The sequence below is a fragment of the Bubalus bubalis genome, chromosome 11, assembly GCF_019923935.1.
Source record: "Bubalus bubalis isolate 160015118507 breed Murrah chromosome 11, NDDB_SH_1, whole genome shotgun sequence".
NCBI classification, from domain to species: Eukaryota; Metazoa; Chordata; class Mammalia; order Artiodactyla; family Bovidae; genus Bubalus; species Bubalus bubalis.
This window is the reverse complement of record NC_059167.1, coordinates 85,881,381-85,901,563: the sequence shown is the minus strand read 5'-3', so window position 1 is coordinate 85,901,563 and position 20,183 is coordinate 85,881,381. Positions and strand designations below refer to the sequence as shown.

General features: G+C 54.0%; 1 protein-coding gene across 14 annotated transcripts in view; it reads right to left on the bottom strand.

The window, feature by feature from the left end:
* TLE3 (TLE family member 3, transcriptional corepressor) overlaps positions 1 to 16,361 on the bottom strand; it is a 48,343-nt gene extending 31,982 nt beyond the window's left edge. For 7 of the 14 annotated variants that reach the window (XM_025296227.3, XM_025296228.3, XM_025296230.3 and 4 more), the window contains exons 1-4: positions 15,259 to 16,358; positions 14,588 to 14,688; positions 13,976 to 14,039; positions 12,991 to 13,035 (exon numbers count right to left, since the gene is read on the bottom strand). In XM_025296227.3, coding sequence (XP_025152012.1) covers positions 12,991 to 13,035; positions 13,976 to 14,039; positions 14,588 to 14,688; positions 15,259 to 15,282 — 234 coding nt within the window. In that variant the 5' untranslated portion in view covers positions 15,283 to 16,358. Of the gene's footprint in view, positions 1 to 12,990; positions 13,036 to 13,975; positions 14,040 to 14,587; positions 14,695 to 15,258 lie in introns of those variants that run through there. The other 7 variants (XM_025296233.3, XM_025296232.3, XM_006071028.4 and 4 more) reach the window with 5 other exon arrangements.
* Between the last annotated feature and the right edge of the window lie 3,822 nt (positions 16,362 to 20,183).

The following is a 20,183-nucleotide window of genomic DNA, read 5'->3' as shown; positions in this document are numbered from 1 at the left end:
TTCAGTCTGCTCTGAGGTTCTTGAATTTGAATTGGGTTTTACCTAGCTCTCTGACATATGTCCCGGAGTGTTAAAAGTTAGTCTATCTCACCTTGAAGTAACATCACAAGGGCAGAGGGAGAGGTTGGAGGCTGCACAGAAGCGGAAGCGCCAGCGGCCAAGTGCCACAGTCACCCAGCAATCAAATATTAGAAGATTCCAGAACAATGCATCCGAGCAATTTTACCTTAAAATATCCCATTGCATTTCCTAGGCAATTCTAAATTGATAGGCCCTCGATTATTGGACTACAAGATGAAATTCCTTGCCAGGCAGTTTCTCCTCGGACCAAACTCAGAAAGCACGGAAATAAAATAAGTGGGTGTTTTATCACCAGAGAGAAGGAAGTCCAGGGAGGGATGAGGCCTCCAGCAAGAGCCAGGGCAGGGCTCCCAGGCCCCGCTCCATCCCTACCATGTACAGGCTCAACAAAAAAACAGTTCCACGGTATCTTTAAGAAGGGGGTGAATAAATGACCCACTTAGCAGCCAGGGAGATAATGACCCCTGCTCCTGGAGGGGCCGGGGAGGTTTACATCACAGATCACTCAATGATAGGTGAGCCTCCTTAAAGGCCCTTTTAGCACTGACATATTGATCAAATTATATATAACTACAATGCTATTAAATATTTATGTTTCCGAGGAAGCCTGCTGAATTCTTTATGCCGGGAGGGCTTGGAACAAGAAAAGGCCCAGCCCTGGCATGACCCTGAGGATCTGTCTCCTGGGGGAGGGCAGGGACGCTGCCGGGGGCTGGCCTCTGACACTGGCCCCCATGCCCTTCACACAGAGAAAGGATGGCAGCCCTCATCTGGCAAGGGCAGATGAAAGGCGAGGGAGTCTGGGGGCCTTGGCGTGAGGTGACCCTGCCACGTGCTCTGCTGAAAGGAGTCTCACCTTCCTTTTCTGTGCTCACCAGAAACCTTAGACATTTTCTGCCAAGAGTCCAGGGAGGAAGGGAATTGGGAATGGTGATGCTAAGTGAGGAAGTGAGGGAGTGGTGCGGGGTGGTGGGTGGCGGGGGTGGGAGGGACAGAGTTAGTGTCTAGGCCACTAACCCTGGAAAGAGCTGGCGATGCGACGTCCAGAGACCTGCATGCCTGCCCCAGGTGTGTCCTGCACTAGGACCTCATCATCCGTTGCATAAATGAGGCAGATTTCGGTTCAGGATAATAGTCAGTGCTCTCAAAACCAAATTCAGTGCTGTATGCAAGTGAGTACCCTGTCCTGGAGAGCATTCAACTCCAAACCTACAGACACACGGGGGTGGACACCACTCCATGGGAGGGACCTGGAAATCTGAGAGCCAAGTCCCTCTCTGCCTCTAAGGCTTTCATTTTTCAGACTCTCAGTTTCCATCCACCAGGCTTCCTGTTAACAAGATCCAATAATCTTTAAATATTTGTTCACTTTAATTTCTTGGTTTCTAAAACACATTAAACTCTGCCTGCCTCCCACCCCCACTCCAGGGAATGGTCCTCAAAAAGCCTGCTTGTGTAGATGAACAGGGAAAGTCTTTTCAAATTACAGCTTCTCCCAACACTGTCCATTCATCCCAGGCACGACCAACCCACCAACCCCCCTCCCCATCTCTCCCTCCCCTCCCCATCTCTCCCTCCCTCCCCTCAGATAACCCCCAGCCTCCTTCCCCCACCTTCCCAGACTCCATTGGCCAACTCCTGCCAGGAGGAAAAATTCTCAATTCATCCCTGTGGGGTTGCCATGGCAACCCCCAGCCACCTAATCCCCCTTGGAACATTATGCAAATCTCCCTTTGCCCCTCAACAGGCTGTAAAAGTCCCATTACCCTTGCAGAGGCAGCTCGTTAAATTTTGGGGGTCTCCCTGTAAGGTCATGCTACAAATGAAGCATTGGCTATTGGCTAGGAATTTTAAGGATGGGGCTCTCTGGGAAACCTGGGGGGCAGGAAGGGGAAAGCAGGATGTCAGAGTATTCCTTAACAGACTGACCGTGGGCAGAAACAGCCTCATTTTACCCTCACCACCAAGTTCACAACCCAAGAGCACGTCCTTTTCCTAGTTTAAAAGTGTCAGAGGGGCCTCGCTTCCCCAGACAAAGATGGCAGGAGTGGTGGCATTTCATAGGCCTTAAAAATCAAGATCAGGTATTTAAGAACTTGTTTATATCATCGGCTCGCTCTCAGGCTGGCCTCCTCCCAAACCACCAGCACATTCACCGTCTCATTTCATAGATGAAGAAAACAAAGCCCAGAGAGGGCCTGGCTGCCCAAGGTCACACAGCAAGGCAGTGGCCCTAGAGCCAGACTTCCTCCTCCTCCCTCACGGGTTCTCAAGCAGAGCAGCTTTGGCTCCCCCGGGGACATTTTGGGGTGTCACAACTGAAGTGGTGCCACTGATTAGGAGGTAGAGCAATGCTGCTAAACACCCCAGGGCAACCCCACCACAAAGAATTATCCGGCCCCCAAATGCCAGCATGGCCAGGGTGAGAAACCCTGGTCTACGCATCACTGACACTTACATTTCACTGAATTCTTAAAATCTCTGAGGACTTCCCAGCACTGGAACTGAAGCCCTGACGCACAGGTGGGTCTGGAGGTGGGCCAGTGGGCAGACCACAAAAGACCACACCTTGATGTGGCCTCTGGATAAAGATCATTGGTCCAAATGAAACAAGCCTAGTTCTCACTTCTGAACCCGCCCTTGGTCGACCGTGAGACCGCAATCCAGCCACTTAAACTCTTGAAACATCCGTGTTCCTACTGTGAGGTGGGGCTTAAGGTGTCTACACAGTAGGGCTGGCATGATGGAGCCAACCAGTCACAAATGAGAAAGGGCTCTGGGAAGTCTTACAACATCAGCAACACCAAGGAGCTGGTCCTCGCTCTCTGAGCGGCAGCTTTGGGGACTGTCCTGTTTTGAGAAGCCCTTGTGAGATCTCCCCACACACAAAGGAGTCAATATACATCATCTCACATCATCCTCAAAACACTATAAATGCACAGGCCCATATATGATGCCGCCAGCCACACATGGCTAGCGAATGTTCACTAAAGTTCAACTTGAAACTCAGTTCCTCGATCACAGCAGACACATTCCAAGGCTCAAGAGCCCCATGGGGCTGGTGGCCACCATACTGAATAATAAGACAGACATTTCCATGACTGCAGAAAGTTCTATCAGGCAACACTGCTCTAAAGGTAGGCAGGCATCCTCATCACCTCCGTTACAAATTCAAGTTCACAGAGGACAAATGGGCCGCCAAGTCGCACAGCCAGTAGACCCTGATTGAGGACTCAAACCTAAGTTTGTCTCACTCCAAAGCCTGTCTCTTAGCCACCACGTCAGGCCAGCTCCCAGATCCTGGTCCTCTGCCCCTAACTTCCCAGGATCCCCCCCTTTGAGAACCAACTGACTTCTAATAAAGAAATTCTGATTCCACTGGCACCTTTGTGAAAAAGGGTTTATCAATGACGCATCACCTGGAGGCCTGGGAAATGCCCAATATTCCTGCAGAACCAGAGGACTGAGAAAGAGATGTGGTCAGAGGGACAGAGAGGGAGAGCCAGGGAAAGGTGGTCCTTTGAGAAGGGTGGGTAGGAATCAGGTAAGAGATGAGAAACCAAAAAATGGCTAAGACTCCAAGCTCCAATGCAGGGAGCCTCAGTTCCATCTCTGGTGAGGGACCTAGATCCCACAGGCCACAACTAAGTCCCAGCACAAATAAATAAATTAAAAAAAAAAAGGTTAAGAGAGATGATCACACACACACACACGCCACTACCTTAAGGAATTCCTGCAGACTGAGCTCCACACACACTTCCCAGGTGACCCGGCCAGAGGCAAGCCAACAGGGGGAGGACCCTGGCAAGGGCAGGTGCCTCTCTGGGGCTCTAATGCTCCTCATTTCTGGCTGGCTTCGTAGAGAGCTGTTTCCCTGGGATGAAGTGTGAGGCCCCGGGAGACAGGGTCCCTGGACCTCAGTCCCTCCAGAGTCATGCCCTAGGACTCCTGCTCTTAGGCCAAGCAAGACTCTCCATGGGTGATGGAGCTCTGAGGAAGAGTCCCTGTCTCTTCTCAGAGGAAGGGTTTAAGGAGATGCTAAAGCACCCACTAACCGATCAGGCCCTGGCCAGCTCACCGCCTCCATCTGCCCCATCTCATCTGTATGTCTTCCCACCAGACCATTCAGCCCCTCACTCTAGACCATTTGGTATCACCTGCAGCTTCTCCACAGGGCCACACAGAGTTGGACATGACTGAAGTGACTTTAGCACACGCACACAGCTTCTCCCAGGCCCGTGAGTCTGCCCGACGTTTTCCTGGGCAGGAAGTCTGACAGAGCCTGTACTCTGCCCCACCTCAGCTGGAGGACGGACTCCTGTCCTGGTTCCCCAGTCTACGCTAAACTGCCTTGCTCCTCCCCAGCAGATATCACCACTGATTCCCAAAGCATCTGCCAGGATGTTTAGTTTCAAACCAGGAGAAGAACAGATCTGTTAACTGCTCTCCTTTAAGAAGCCCTGGGAGACTGGATAGGGGCCCCTCCTCCAACCCTTCGTCACACCGTCCTCACCTGGGTGGGTGGTGAAGGCGTTTAAAACCAAAGAAAGCCTCCCCAGCTGACCAGGCAGGAAGAATCACCTCCCCTGCCCCTTGTTGCAAAGAGTTGGAAAGAACTCTTTTTGAGTTTGAGGGAAGACGCAGCCTTCCAGTGCAAACTAAGAAGCTCTCATTCGGAATTAAAAGAAAAAAAAAAGTCGAAGAGCTGTGAACAATGGTTATCAAGGATTTAAAAGGGCAATGAGATAAGGCCCCGGCACTTGGAACTCCAGGCCCATATAGATAGCTAAGGCATGACAAGCATCATTGACTAAGTTACCTCCAAGCCATTAACTCTTGCTTCCTGCTGCTCAGGTCCTCCTATAATCTAAATCCAGCATGCTTTCCTGGCTCTTCCCCATTCCTTATCCCCTCATACCTCTGCTTTATCATCTTTCCCAAGTATCTGGTTCTTCACCCCTCTCCTTTCTTCCCCTCTCACACTGTCCTGTCATGTGAAAGGAGGAGGGGAAGCACTTAAGCCTATTAAAGACACGTTAAAACACAGGTTTATGACATATTTCTTTCTACAATCACGACTTTCACAGCCACAGGCCTCTCTCAGTAACCTGAGAAAGCCTGCAATGTTCCCAGAAGGTCTGTGATGTTACACGGGGTCAGCGAGCCCCTCCAAAAAAAAACTGGAATGTAACAGTCCTGGTCTGTGCATGCTTGTGCGTGTTCAGTCGCTAAGTCATGCCTGACCCTTTGCGACCCCATGGACTGTAGCCCGTCAAGTGAAAGTTGCTGTCGTGTCCATCTATTTGCGACCCCATGGACTACACAGTCGATGGAATTCCCCAGACCAGAATATGAGAGTGGGTAGCCATTCCCTTCTCCAGGGGATACTCCATACCCAGGAATCGAACCAGGGTCTCCTGTATTGCAGGCGGATTCTTTACCAACTGAGCTACCAGGAAAACCCTATAGCCCGCCAGGCCCATTCTCTAGCCACAGGATTTCCCAGGCAAGAATACTGGAGTGGGTTGCCATTTCCTCCTCCAGGGGACCTTTCTAACCCAGGGATCGAAACAGGGTCTCCTGCATTGAAGGCAGATTCTTTTCCTGGCCTGAGCCACCATGGAAGCCCAACAGTCCGAGTCCCCCACAAAATACACACTGTGCACCCATGATGGGCTCAGAAGCCTCTGTGAATACAAAGTTGTCTTGTCCCTTGAAGCGCTCACAGCTCACTGCTGCTCCACACGCTCCCCTCCCACCCCAGCCCCAGTTTAGGAACACAGCCCGATGGCACCCTGAGCATACAGGTCATCTTCACACCTCAGGCCTTTCCTGACACGCTCTGACGCTTTCCTCCTGGTGTGTTTGTCCTGGACCCACAATGGCTGTGAGTTTAGGTTTCTAAGACAAAAATGTCTTATCCGCTTTGCAAACAAGTGCTCCACAAATGTGAAAGCCTGTATTATTATAGTCTCTAACTATAGATCAGAATTTTCACTCTGTCTTCGATAAAGGCTTTCTCTTGGCAGTGTCTAGAGGTGGCGGCAGCTGCCCCAGGATCCCACCTGTGTCCCTCGCACGGCAGGTGAACAAAATGGGGCCCCTCTAAGGAGACAAGGCCACAGCCACAGCCAGACTCAACCCCAACAGGGCTCCCCGGTCATCTCAGCCCCACTGCTAGGAACTTTGTTCTTCCTTCACCCTGTAATGGGTCAGGGAAGGTTTTGGCTACAGCAGTGAAGGGAACCCCTTCTCAAAAGGATATTGCACCATAAAAGTCATGATGTCGTGGGGTGAAGTGGAGGGAGGTATTTGTTCTTGGGCAGAATCTTTGGAGCTGAGTCAATGGGTCCCCCTGTTAATCCCCGAAGCTGGGATGAACGTCCCCTGCAGAAGGCAGGTCCCTGCCCTACTCATCCTCATGATTTCCAGAGGGACCTCTGTACAGAAGGGCCTCCTAAAATCTGCTTTTAAGGGCTTAGAGGGTTCTAATCTGACTCCTCAAAGGCTGACCCCTTTCTCCCTCAGGTGGTCTCTGCCTGCTCATCCACGGTGACAAGGTGACATTTTGGAAGCCTGCCCCTCTCTACCCCCATGCTCACCAGGCAACATCCTTACCCACCGAAGAACTCTACATCACTGCCGGGGAGAACAGCAACTCCCCCGGTTACCTCCTCCAGAAGACCCTCAGGGGAGGCACCCCTCCCCCCACCGCACCACCGCATACCCCACAGGCTGCCTGCAGTGGATGGTACCCAGACCTTACTTCTGTGGCGACAGGAAATCCCCCCTTCCCTAAGTTTCTCCTTAGCCTCAACTTGAGAGGGAACATTTCTTTTGAAAGGCAAGAGGAAAAAAAACAAAAGCCAAGGGAAAAAAGCAAAGAGAGAAGGGGAGAGAGCGCATCTTGGCTGTGAGTCTCAGAGAGCATTTGTTGAAAACAAGATATTGTCCCTTTAAGCATATAAAAACAAGGCCCTTGAGCGCGCAGTTCTCACTCTGGTACACAATTATGGGTGCTTTCAGCTGTCTAGCACTACTTCAAGTGCTCTCTTAAACCAGACTGTCAATGGCATGTTGAAAGCTATTTTGCTGGCTTGCTATCATTAATAGCAAAGTGGAGAGCTGGGCTGATGAGAATTAAATATGGGGGAGGGGGCGGGTCATAACCAGTCATTACAGAATTACCAATATGAGTGAGAAGACAATGCCACTTTGGGGGATAAAGTTCAAACCAGCAGATGATGGTGGGGTAGCCAGCAGGGGAGGGAGACAGACTGCAGGGAGCGGCCCCCACCCCACCCCCCAGCCCAGCAGATGGACGCGGGCCAGCCTTGGAGAGCCATCTGGGGACGGAGGAGCCACAGAGCAGCGAGTGTGAGCGCCGAGAGGCCTTGGAGATCACTTCGCTGCAACATGTCACCACCTCGCCTCCCACCCCAAGTGGAGTCCCTCCTCCCCTCCCCCCGGCCGGTTCCCAAGACTTGTGGACTTGTGGCTTCCGGGACACACAGCGCTGTTTCCAAGGGCTGCTGCCACCCCCAGAGGAGCCTCCGGGGACGCCTGCCTAACGAACACGGCCCTCGCTTTAAGACTCGGCTCAGGTGACAGCCCTTCGGTGTAGTCTTCGCCGGTGTAGTCTTCTCTGACCTGACTCCCCTTTCCCAGGAAGAATGAGCAGCTCTGTCCCCGGGTGCTCCTCCCGTGACACTGGCCCTGTTAGCACTTACCTCACTGCATTGCAATGACTTATTTAGATGCCCGACTCCCCCCGAGGAGGGACGGGTGTCTGTGAAACCAGCCCCAGCCCACACCCAGCACATCCCAGGCCCCTAATACCCGTTTTGGGAATCAGTCCAACCCCCTCATTTGACTGATGAAGAAACTGGATGCTGAGCCAGAGGAGGAAGTAGGAGGAAGCCCCGCAAGAGCAACTCCCCCTCTCCTACTCACAAGGCTGGGGGAATGGGAATTCCACCTTCTGACACCCTCTGATAGTAATCCTGAGCAAAGAAAACGCAATGTTTACTGAGCACCTATTATGTGCAAAGCACACACAGGAGACCTCAAAAGAGGGGCTCCCCACAGACACTGAGACTTTCTGCATGTGGATCAGTGGGACACCGCACTGAGGTCTGGCCTGGGCCACCTTTCCCTGGTATCCCAGGATTTTGTACCAACGAGATGAAAAACATCTTCCCCACACAGGAAGAAAAAGGGAATCCATCCCTTGACTGACTTCAACAACAAAAAGGAAAAAAAGGATCTCTGACACAGACTGGCCCTTCCTGTACGAGGGGAAGGAGGAAGCCACAGACAGAAAGAGGAGCTCTGTGCCCACCAGGAGCTCCTGGTCCGGCAGGATTCATGAAGAGTCTTCAATAAGGTCCCCACCCAGGACCAGTTCCCATGATCGGTAGGGACCACGTGCCCATCTCTCAGATCATTTCAATAATAGTGTGGATAAGAAGGAAAAGAGCCAGAAAGCACACAGACCCTCACTCTGACAGCTCCATAAACAAGAAGCAATAGGGTCCAGAGAAGGCTGGAATGGACGGCAGCCTTGAGGGTCCAGGGGGCAGATTCTTCCTAGGTGGTCAGGACAAGGTGAAGGGAGCTTTCAACTTGGTGGACCCCAAAGTGGAGCGAGGCCGATACCCTACTCCACTGCTGAAGAGAATGAGAGGAGAGACAGCTCTGGAGAAGAGCAACAAGCCAAAAACGTCAGAAGGAAACTGAGGCTTTAGAGGGGTTCCTGGATCCCGGTATTCTGACCAAAATAAATGATACTCAAAGGTATTTTTTCTTAGCCCAATTCAGATGCCACACAAACAGGGCTGCCCTAGTATGAAGAAATACGTCCCCTTCAATTTGAGTGTCCCAGCTTCTCCCTACCCAGACTGACTCGACTCCTGGGCAGGGTTTTGGTAACTTCATCACTTGCTAGTCCCCTCTCGCTCCTCACACCTTTACAGTGGCCACAGAACTTCAAGATGGTATGTCTGAAGGTCTTCCAGCCCAAGCCCCTTTTTATGTGGGTGTGAGGGCCCAGAGAGGGGAAGTAATAAATGAAAATGTTCCATCTTCCTTTTCAGCCATGTCCATGGCCACCCCCATGGCCATACCCATCCTCAGGTGAAAGATTCACAGGTTCTATCACCTTACCCTACCTGTGAACCTTATCTCCGGGATTGCTAGTTATGCATTGTGTTTATTTCCAGGCGCAATGAATCATTAGTTGTGCAAATAGCTGGCAGTTCAGAAGAGGACCCTGGGCAGGCAGAGACGATTCAGCTGATACGGTTATACAACCCGAAATGGGGGACTTTGGACTTTGGTGTCGCCAGGTCTGTAGCCTTAACCTCCTGAGATAATAATGCAGAAAGCAGCAATGGTAATTAAAGACACAGAGTGCTATTAGTTAATACACGAGCACTCTCCATTTCTTGAGTTTTGCTAAGAGAGCTGGGTCGGGAGGAAAAGTGGCAACAGCAGCTTCTCTGGTAACTTACTGGACTGGATGGATCTGGAAACCTCAGCTCCCCCTGCCTGGGCCTTAGTTCCTTCATCTGGACCTTGAAAGGTTTGCAGCAGAAGCCAAAGGGCTCTCCCAGTTAGAACAGAAGGTCAGAGGAAGGGCTGCTTGGTGATGGGAAAGTGGGGGCATGACACATTCCCCAAATCAATAGGCCTCCAGTGCTCTTCCAAAACCTCAGTGATCACCAGCAAGGGGTGAAAAGGCAGCCTGACACAGCTTTTCAGAGCATCAGTGCCTCAAACCCTATGCACTAACAATCGCTCTGGAACGCCTGTTTCTACACTGGCTTTGTGATTTGTGGCTGACACTGGAGAGTGTCAGCCTCTGTGGGAACAAGATGGGAACTGATGAGCTGGCCAGCCATCATCGCCTCCCTGGCCTTGCTGAATCACCCTTGACATCCTGCCTAGAAGCAGAGGCTTGGAGGAGGTGGGTGACCTCTTGAAATCTCAGGCCAGGCCCATGATTCTGTAATCTCTGCTTTGCCACAATTAGGGAGGGAAACCGAGAAGGGGAGGAGAAACCATGGACTGTGTTCTCTGGGATTCATTCGACAGCTTGGAGAAAGAACACAGAGGGTGACGGCCAGGAGAGGAGCCAGCCACAGTAAGCGTAACCTCTCAGTAAAATAAAGACTGGCTGCACGCACCGCATCAGCTGCCTCTGTCAATACTCAGGCCCATCTGGCAGAACCTGAGGTTCCGAACTAACAGGCATTTCCCATTGAGCCAGCAAAGGGCTTTTGAAAAAAATATGTGGTGGTGTTGGTAAGAGGGGTACGTGTGTGCACGCATGTGTGTATGTGTGCATGTGTGTGTGAGCTGGCTGAGGGCTGCCACCCTTCCCAAGGTGCTAGCTCTGGAGATCATCTATTATATAAAAGTACAGACAGTCCCCACCCCCACCCCTGAGCTTCAAGATGAAGAATCCAGCCTGTTTGTTCCAGGCAGATGTAATCACACGAACAGTCAAGTCTAGAGGGCAGGACACTGCATGAATAATTCAAGCACTCCAGTCACTTGATTGTGTGTGCAGATAAAACACCAGTCAACCGCTAAACAGGTCAGCTGATAAACTTGTTTGCTCAGGCCTAACCACCATCCGCCAAATGCACCCAAGACCCACACTACAATTAGTGGCCTGTTTTCTTCTGCAGAACCCTCGCAAGCCTAGGGAGGTGGCCAGCCCCAGGAGGTCAGGACTGCATTTCTTAGTGCAGGGTTTCTTCACCTCCTTGCCTCTTTGTTCCTACACAGCCACAGGGCGATTTCACCCAACTCAGAGGTTGCTGTAAACCCAGCAAAGGCACTGTGCTCAGAGCACAGACAGTCCTGCTGGGAAGCAAGTGGGAGCTGAGGCTCCAAGGCAAAGGTGAGTGGCAAATAGGGTAAAGTGCTCGGTCTGGAAGCCAGAGGCCCACGTTTAAGTCCCACCTCTGCCCTCCTGGCTTCCCTAAAGCCTCGGTTTCCTCGCCTATAAAAAGGGGGCAAAGAAGACATCTATCTCCCTCTGGCAGCTCAGAGGATTAAATGAGATCATGTCGCCAAACCTCAGGCATTCTCCTCCTAAGAACCCAGGGTCTGGGAACGGGCCAGAAGCCCCAGATGCACACAGCTGCTTCTTATGTAAACCCCACCACTGAATGCACTAGGAAGGTGAATAACTCTTCCTGGGTTCAGAGTGGCCCAGGACTCCAGGAGCAGCTTCGCTCCAATAGCCAAGGTGGATTCTTTGTGCCAAAGAACCATCCACTTACAGACACAGGGAACACCACCCATGCAGACCTCAACATGCAACGACATATTACACCTTAATTACGAAGCTCTTAGAAGAACGGCTGCTATAAATTTTAAACCTGGGTGCAATTACCCTCTTTAAACACACCCAAGATACCAAGCACTGAGGACAAAAAAAGAGGGGTGGAGAATGGGAGGAGGTGGCATCTTGCATAACAGCCCAAAGTCCTCGAACACCTGGGACCCCCATTTCACTTCACACATTCTTAATGACCAGTCGGATCCAGCCAGTTCCACTTCAAGTTAGGCAGTCTCTAGCCCATACTCCCGGGGGCAAACATCTTTACTTACAAACTGGTGTCTGTTTATGATTCTTGTGGGTCAAGGAGTAAAAGCCTGGTAGCCTTTTCCCGTGTCTCCCTAAAAAGCTAATCCCTGACTGCCTCCCCACATTCCTCAACAAAATCAGGCCCCTTTCTGGCTGCCCTTCACCCAACACTGGGGTTCCCTCCAGGAGGGGGAAGGAACCTGGATTCCAAAGGCTCTCTGTGAAACCACTGGAGCGGGCAGGCAGGAATCTACAAGCATTCCAGAGGTCACCTGCCCTTCTCACCTGCCCTGGGTCCTGCCCCCTTAAAGAGCAAAATTTAAACCTTGTAAACCACTGTTCATTTAGAGCAGAAAATCCATTCAAGTCACGGTCACCAAAGGCTAGAATGAGTCAACAGCCTTCTGAGATTTCAAGAACACCAATTGTTAAAAAGAACCACCGGCCCGCGCCATTTCTCCATGCCAAGTCAACGCTAATCGCTGGCCAAGCCAAACTATAGGCGGCCTCTCCTCGGAATACAAATATACAAACAGGCCTCTCCCACAGCCCTGCCCAGTGCCCAGGACAGAGTTACTGATATGCCCTGAGATAAAGGTGTTTGTATTTGCCCGGTTTGAGGTATACTGTTATTAGAAGAGTGACAATACAGGGTAGTTTACATATCCATCACACACCAGCTAAACTGGTTTGACTTCAGGATTTCAAAGCTGAGCTCAACACCAGGCCATCTCAGAAGTCCTGGCTAGGCTGCCCCTGGGCTTGTTACTTCACCCCTCAGCTTCCCCCTGGAAAATGGGAATGACCAAGGCAGCCTTTACATTACGATGGAGATGAGAAAGTTGCCTCATATACATAAGGTACTGGGCTGTAACTCATCCTGGATTTATATTTTTAAGCGGTAGGTAGCCTGTTCCCTTAAATTTTGACAGCTCAGCCTGACTTTTAAGACTCTTGAAGTTTAATCTTATCAAGGTAGAACATCACATTTTTGCACATGTGCACACACACACACGCATGCACATACACACACACACACACACACCCTCCTGCCTTTCCTTTTGTAAATTTTACATTAAAACAGATTAAAGCAGCCAGCCACCTCTGGGTTACAGGAGTTTGTAAAGCGGATCCTGAACGGACAATTTTCCTTTTGCTCCTTACCCCTCCACCAAGATCCAAGACCAGGACAAACTTCACAAGTTCGGATTGCTAAAAGCTCAACATGTCTGAGAACTCAATCAAGCCTCAGACCCCGCCTGTCAAGAGCTGGATCTGTAATTAGATACATATCCTAAAGCACTTACCTGCTTGTGCATCTCAATGTTCAAACCGTAGGACATCTCGTAGTACTAAAAGTAAAAAGAACTGCCGTTAACTCACAACACCAAAATCTGTGTTCCAGAATCGGCTTTGGCCAAATGGTACTTTTAGGATACATTTGCTAAAAAAGTTTAAGTCAAACCCCAAAGCCAGCTACAAAGGGGCTGAAGAGATGAAGGACTCAGGAGTGTTGTTCTCATCTCACAGAATGCCCTATGTGCAATAATACCCTATGTGTAAGAAGAGTTGGGCCCTCCCTCCCGCCAGCCCTGCCTGTGCCATATATCCTGTTTATACAACGCTCGGGTTCAACAGGGAATCAATCGTGTGAACACTGGGGCCGCTTGCCCTATCAGAGTTCTTTAGCAATGTGTCCAAGGTCTCTTATGTGGACAGCAGTGCAGGGAGTCCCACATAAGGACCTCCAGTGCCCTCCTCACCATCAGAAGATTAAAACTTGCTGGAAGAGACACTGGGAAAAGGGAGGACACATCTACACACTGCCCCAGGGTCCATGAGATTCTCAGTGGGGTGATCCCTGAGTGAGCATGGAGGCAAAAGGCTCCTCCACTCTCAGGAACCCCTGGGGAGAGAGAGGGAAGGGGAGAGGTCTTATGTCCCACTCTGGCTAAATCCCAGGGCTGCAGAGCAGAGAAGTTTCTACACACTCCCAGGAGGTCTCTAAGAACGACTTTTATCCAACCCCGAGACAGGACAACCAGCCCTCAGGGAAACCTTCAGAACACAAATCAAAGGCGCACAAAGGTAGTGTACAAGGAGAGGGGTTGGGTTTCTCTTTCTGCCCCTCCTCTCACCCACCCTCCTCCAAGTGGCCCGGGCTGACAGAGGCTGGTGAAAAAGGGTCGGATGGCACACTGGGACTACACCCGCTGCGGGGGCCGCCCCGCGGAGGCTGGGCAGGGCTCCCCAGGCCCACGCCACCCTGGCCGAGTCCCAGCCGCCTCTCACCATCACATAATGGCGCTGCATCTCCGTCTTCTCGTTCGCCAGCTTGTCGTACTCCACTTTGAGGCTACGAGGGCAGGAGGAGCCGGCTCAGGCCTGGGGCCTGCACAGCCTCCTCTGGGACCCCAACCCCTAGGGCGTCTCAGAGCCACTTGGCCACTTTCCTGACACCCACCCCCGGGGGTACTCCCCTCATCCCGCAGCCTCGGGAGGAGGGGGACATGGGTCCCCGACACAGGGAGGAGGAGTGTAACAACTTGAAACTTCCCGCGGCCGAGCGAATGAACTTATCCCGGGCGCGGGGTGGGGTGGGGTGGGGGCCGGGACCCTGACGTTGGCTCGCGACCCCTCGCAACCCCCAGAACCCGGAGCGAGCCGGCTAGCGCCCCGATCCCTCAACTTCCCTCACCCCGGGAGCGTCACGGGGAGCCGGGAGGCTGCTGGCAGCAAAGGGTTAAGGCGCCGCGCTCGGAAAGGGGAAACAAAAGGAGGAGGCCCGGGCTGCCCCGCCGCCCCGGGGTCGAGAGCCCGCTCAGTCCCCGAGGGGTGGTGGCAGGAGCCGCGGCGGGGACGCCCCCGCCCTGCCAGCCCCGGGGCGGCCCCCACAGGCCTTACCTGTGATATTGAGCTTGAAGGAACTGGAATTCGTCTTTGATCCTGTCACAAGACTCAGCCACCGTGAATTTAAATCCTGGCTGCCCTGGTTGATGGGGAGCCTGAAGCCGGCCAGGACAAGACAGGGGAGGGGCGGGGGCGTCAGACCCGGCTCCAAGCTGCCCAGGCCCCTCAGCGGCTTTCCCCGGCCTCCCCCCGCCCCCACCTCTGCCAAAGGGGCCTCCCACAAAGCCCAGAACCTTCCCAACAAGTTTCTCCGGTCCCCGACGGGGAGGGGGGCGCCCTAATCTCTCCCTCTCGGCTGCGGGGCTCCTATCCCTTTTACGAAGGGGCTCCTATTCCCAAGTAAGACGGGGACAGAGGAGACACAACGAATGAGTTGGGAGACTTAGGTGAGGGGGCGGGAGACAGCATGAAAACAAACAGTTCCCCAGGAACACTGGGAGCCCCTCACGCCATTAGGGCGGAATTAACCTCCTCTCTCTACGGCGCCCCCCCATCCCCATCCTTTGTGTGAGCGCGCGCGCGCGCGCGCGCGCGCGCACACACACACACACACACACGCACACATACCATAAAGGTAGCAACAAGCAAAATGGAGGTGCCAGATAAACTGCCTCGTTTACCCTGCCATGATAGATGCTTAAATAAACCGAGTTGCAATTACTCACCGGATGTCTGCCTTGCGGATACATGGCAGGGAGGGGTCGTGATTCCGAGCGAGTGGAAGCGCAGAGAGCCCGGGCCGGGGAGGTGCGGGGGAGGGGGGAGCCAAACCCGAGCGGGGGGCGGCCGGGAAACCGAGAGCTCGCCCCCGGCCCCCCCAGCCCGATCTCGCACCGAAATCCCAGAGTCCGGCGCCCGCACCAAGCGGAGACAAAGAGCCGAGGAGCAGGCGGCAAAGTCGTCGGCGGGCGCGGGCTTTGTGCACCTAGGGCTCCGCGAGCTGCGGCCGGCCGCCTTCCCCCCGCTGCGTGGAGCGCGTCAGAGCCGGGGACTGCGCGGACATCGTCGTCTCCCCGGCGGGTCCGGCGCGGGGTCCCGAGTCTGGGGGCCCCTCTTGGGGCAAGCGCGGGCGCCCTCCGGTTCACTCAGCGCGTCGCGCCGGGAGTGGGGGCGCGCCAGGGCAGCCCCAGCATCCGGGGCGCACGGGTCCGATCCCAGGGGCGGCTCTCGGCGAGAAGAGGAAGGAGGCAGGCACCGAGGTGGCGGCTTGGGGCCGCAGGAGCGCCGGAGGGTGAGGGCGGGAGCCCGGCGCTGGCGCTTCGACGCCCCCCCTCGGAGAGGAAAGCCTGCTGTTCCGTCTGCTACTGCCGCCGCCGCCGCCGCCACTGCAAGCCCTTCCCAGGGCCGAGGAGGAAACTCCGGGTTCAGTGGGTGGGAATCAACCGCCCTGGCATCCTAACTCCAGTAGGCACTACAAGCCGCCGCAAGGGTGTCCTCGCTGCTCCCAGTTCGAGCGCCGAGTCCCCAGCGAGGAGCGCTCTGTGCCGCCACCGCCGACTCGGAGCGCGCAGGCAGAAGAGCGCTGGAGGGGAGACGCAGCTCGAGACCCGGGAGCTCTGCGGCTTCCTTCCTTCGCCTCGGCCCGGCTCTCCTCTCCGCGCCCCAACACTCCCCCCCACCCCCAACACACACCCAGCGCGCGCACGCGCGCGCGCACACACACACACACACACACACACACCAAAAAAGTGCCCCGAACCTGCGGATACCACACACAGACAGGCGAGTGGGACGAGCACGAGGTCTGAACTGCCGCGAGAGCAGTTCCAAATAGGGACTGAAAAGTAACAAAATAATGTGGCAGCTTCGCCCAGCGCTGGCCAATGGGAGCTCGGGGCCCCCACGTGGGGCAGCCGGACTCGGCCTGCGACTGGGCGCCGCCGGGCGCGACGTCACAATGCCCTCTTGTGTCTAAAACTATGCATGAAAAGTAGCAATCAGGCCCTACCCGCTGGTGACTTTCGCATGGGAGTGAAAAACAGCGCTCCTCAGATCAGGAATTAACCGAAAGACATATAATAAATAGATATATATTATAGTCCAGGGCTGCTGGGGGTTTTTTCCCCCCCTCCTCTCTTTTTTTTTTCCCACGATATACTAGCAAATAATCATTTGGCGGGAGGGGAAAAGAGGAAAGACAGAATAACAACAAAAGAAAAAGAGACAAGCTGTACAGTCCTCAAAACCTGTGGCTGGTAGCAATGTATCAGTTGATTCTGCAGTGGCGGCGAACGATTCCTCCCTCTAATCTCATTAGGTCTGCAAAGCAGCCCAATTAGATACTATAAAACAAACAGAATCACTTTGTCACTTTAATGTTTTCACTTCACAAGATTTAGGACCGATAAAATGATGGCTCCCAAAGTTGCCTCCCACCTTAATTTTGATGGGAACTGAGAGTGTCCCCTTCTTTGCCCCTTCTGCTCACCCACCCCCACCCCCGCCCCCGCGGCCCCCAGCTTTTCTTCTTTGTTCATTTGTCCTTTACGGAAAGCCAAATAAACAGCGTCTTTGATGTGCGGCGGCTGCCCGCGAGGACATGTCGGAGGAACTCTTGCTTGGCGGGCTGCGCAGATAGAAGGGCCCGTCTGTCCGCGGACACCCTGCACAGTCCGCGCTGTCCCCACTCGGGGACTCTTTCCCGGTGTAGACCGCTACGCCTTCGCCGCAGCTGCCCAGTAAGCGCCGGGGCCAGGGAAGCGGAGTCGGGAATGTGGTGGCGGCCTTACCCCACCAGCCCGGGAGCTTCGAGTTCCGACCCGGTTTTCTCAGCCTGCCCCCGGCAGTGTCACGGCGTCGGCGGAAGCCTGCAGAGGGGCGCGCGTGCGAGCCTGTGGGCGTCTCGGCCGCCAGCCTCGACGCCCCGGGAGGCGCAGACGCTCACCCGCCCCCGTTCGCTCCTCTCCCACCCCCACCTCCGCGCCTCCGGGACTCCCCGCGCGGTAGCACAGGCCACTCGACTCCGGGGGCCAGTTTGCCCGCAAACCCATAGCCTCCATCTACTGCGCTCGGGGTTACGTCAGGGCAGACGGGCCGGGGGGACACGGCCCTCGAGCGTCGGGGGGCTGAGGGGGGGGCCGCGCCCTGGGCTGCAGGGGCACCGCCGGGCGGGGGGCCCACTTGGGCCCCCCTCCCCAACATCTCCGCGAACCCGCACGCACCCGGGGGCCGGCGGCGGGCCCGGGATCTATATTTTCCCCTCATTAGGAGCTGGAGTTCGCTTTTGCATTTTAATGAGGAGCTGAGAGCGAGCGGGCGCTCGGAGGCCGGTGCGCTGGGAGTTACACGTGAGCGCCCGCCTCGGAGTTGAGCCTCCCCGCGTCCCCTCCGGCCGCCAGTCCCGAACCGCGCTCCTCTCTTCATTTATTTATTTTCCTAAATAAAAACATAAATCGTGTGCGCCACGCACTGAAGAGGGGGGTGGGGAGAAGCCCGGCTCGACAGATGCGAGCATCTGGCCGCAGCATTCATTAGACACAAAATGGCTCCTCTTTGGAGCTTCCTTCCACCCCACCCCGTCCCCCTTCTCTGCCCTCCCCCTTACGTCACGGGTGGGCGCACCCGCTTCCCACCCGCCCCGCCCCTTTCTCGCCCCTGCCCCCACGTGGGGGCCGCAGACCCCGCCCCCTAGCAAGGCTCAGAAGGCCAATCAGAGACGGTTGATGAGAGTCTCAGTTACTGATTGGCTAAATTGCCGAGCCCTGTCAGTCGGCGACCAAGGCTGTCAGTCAAAACCACGCGGGGTGGGGGAGCGCTGACAAATGCCGAGGCTTCTGAGCCTCCCGCTTGCAAATAGTGCTTGGAATGGCTGCTTAATTAGCTTTGAATGGCTTTTCCTTCCAGCTCAAACAATCTGTCACTACCATGTGGTATAAAGGAGCCATGCATAAAAAAGTAAGCAGAGGCTAAATATCAATTTGATTTTGTGTATCAAAGGAATATTTTATTTTTCTCCCTAGTAATGAAACGTATCAATTTAAATAATAAAAGGTAAAAACACACACACAAACCAAAAAAAGGAAAAAAGAAGGGGGGCTGGGGAGAAAGAAAGAAGGGGAAAAACCAAACTCCACGGTTCTCCGACTCCTGTGCAAGCCTTAAACAGGTAATTTCTACGGCCCACGTTCAGGAGGAAGCCTAAAGAGTACACCCATCCCCACCTCTTTCAAACTTGCATTGTGTGTTCTGTTGTCGTCCAGAGGTCTAGGAGGAGTGATGGGGGAGGGGTGGCCCGTAAAAGGGGAGGTGGGGGCGAGGAAGGGGGCAAACTTTAAAGGGAGCTCTTTGAAGCTGCTAATCAAAGTGGAGGGGGGTTTTAAAACCCCATAAACTTGGGATCCCGCAGCAGGTCTCGATTTGGGAGCTGAGAGGGAGTGAGGGGTGGGGGGAGAGAGTGGGTGTGCGTCTCGCCCGGATTTATTAAACACAATGCCTTCAAGATGCCCGGGATGCGGCGCCTGGTCCGGCCTTCCCTCTCTCCGTTCTCTCTTAAGATTGGCTCCATTGGCGTCCGCCCGCAGTTGGCCGACAAACCTAGCCCCTAGGTCGGGTCCACTTGGATCGGGGCCAGAAGAGCGGTCTGGGGTTTGGTGTCGCTCCTAGCCGGACGACCTCTCTCCTGGTCGTTGAGCCAGTGCCCTCCTGCCTGGTAGACTCACGTCGAGTTCACCTGTGAGCCTCAGCGCCAGCCCTGGAACCTTGGAGCCCTCGTGTGATCGACCTGGTTTTGCAGAGAGTCGCCTTCTCGGCAGGATTCCACTGGAGGACCCCACCACCTAGTCTGAAATAATAGCGGCACCAAAGCCCTTTCTATGTACAAGGCAGGACACTGCTACCCAGGCACTCCCGAAGGAAGCGGCCTGACTGGTAGCCTTGTTTTATAGAGTAAAAGAGAAGACCTAGAAAGTCCAGTAATTTGCCCCAGGCTGGGCATAGGTGTCAGGATTCGAGTCCAGGGCAACCGGTTCAACAGCCAACTTCAGCGTCGTCTTTGATAGCAGGAGCTGGACCCCTGCGAATATGTGCTAAAGGAAAGGCATTCACTCATTCATCTTCATTCATTCATTCATACTGAGGGTCTGGCGATGAGGTCACAGGCCCAGCTCCCCAGCGCTGGGCTTCCACTGGCTCCTCACAGAGCATCATTCCCAGGTCTGCTGGGTGTCTGGCCTCCAGCATGTAGAGGAGCAGAGAGGTAAAAGCAACTAGCCCAGCTCTCCTTTCAGATGGCCACTGCTTTACCCCCACCTTGCCACACCACAAAGTAGGAAAAACAGGGAGAAAAATAATTTTTTATGCTCGAGGTAGAAAAGAAAAAAAAACATGTATAGGACACCCCGCCCAAAGTGCTTGACAATTATTTTTCAAGAAGGAGGGGAGTGGAGAGAGAGTTCAAACGTCTCTGTCTCCAGTTCTAATTGGAAACGTTTCAACTGTTTATGTTACAAGAAGTGTCAGGGTCATTTGCTACTGGAGAGCTGACTTTTCATTGGCTGCTTAATTGAGTACCTCAGAGTCCACCCCACGTGGGAGCGGAATTCCTGGCACACACACACACACATACACACACACACACACACACACACACACA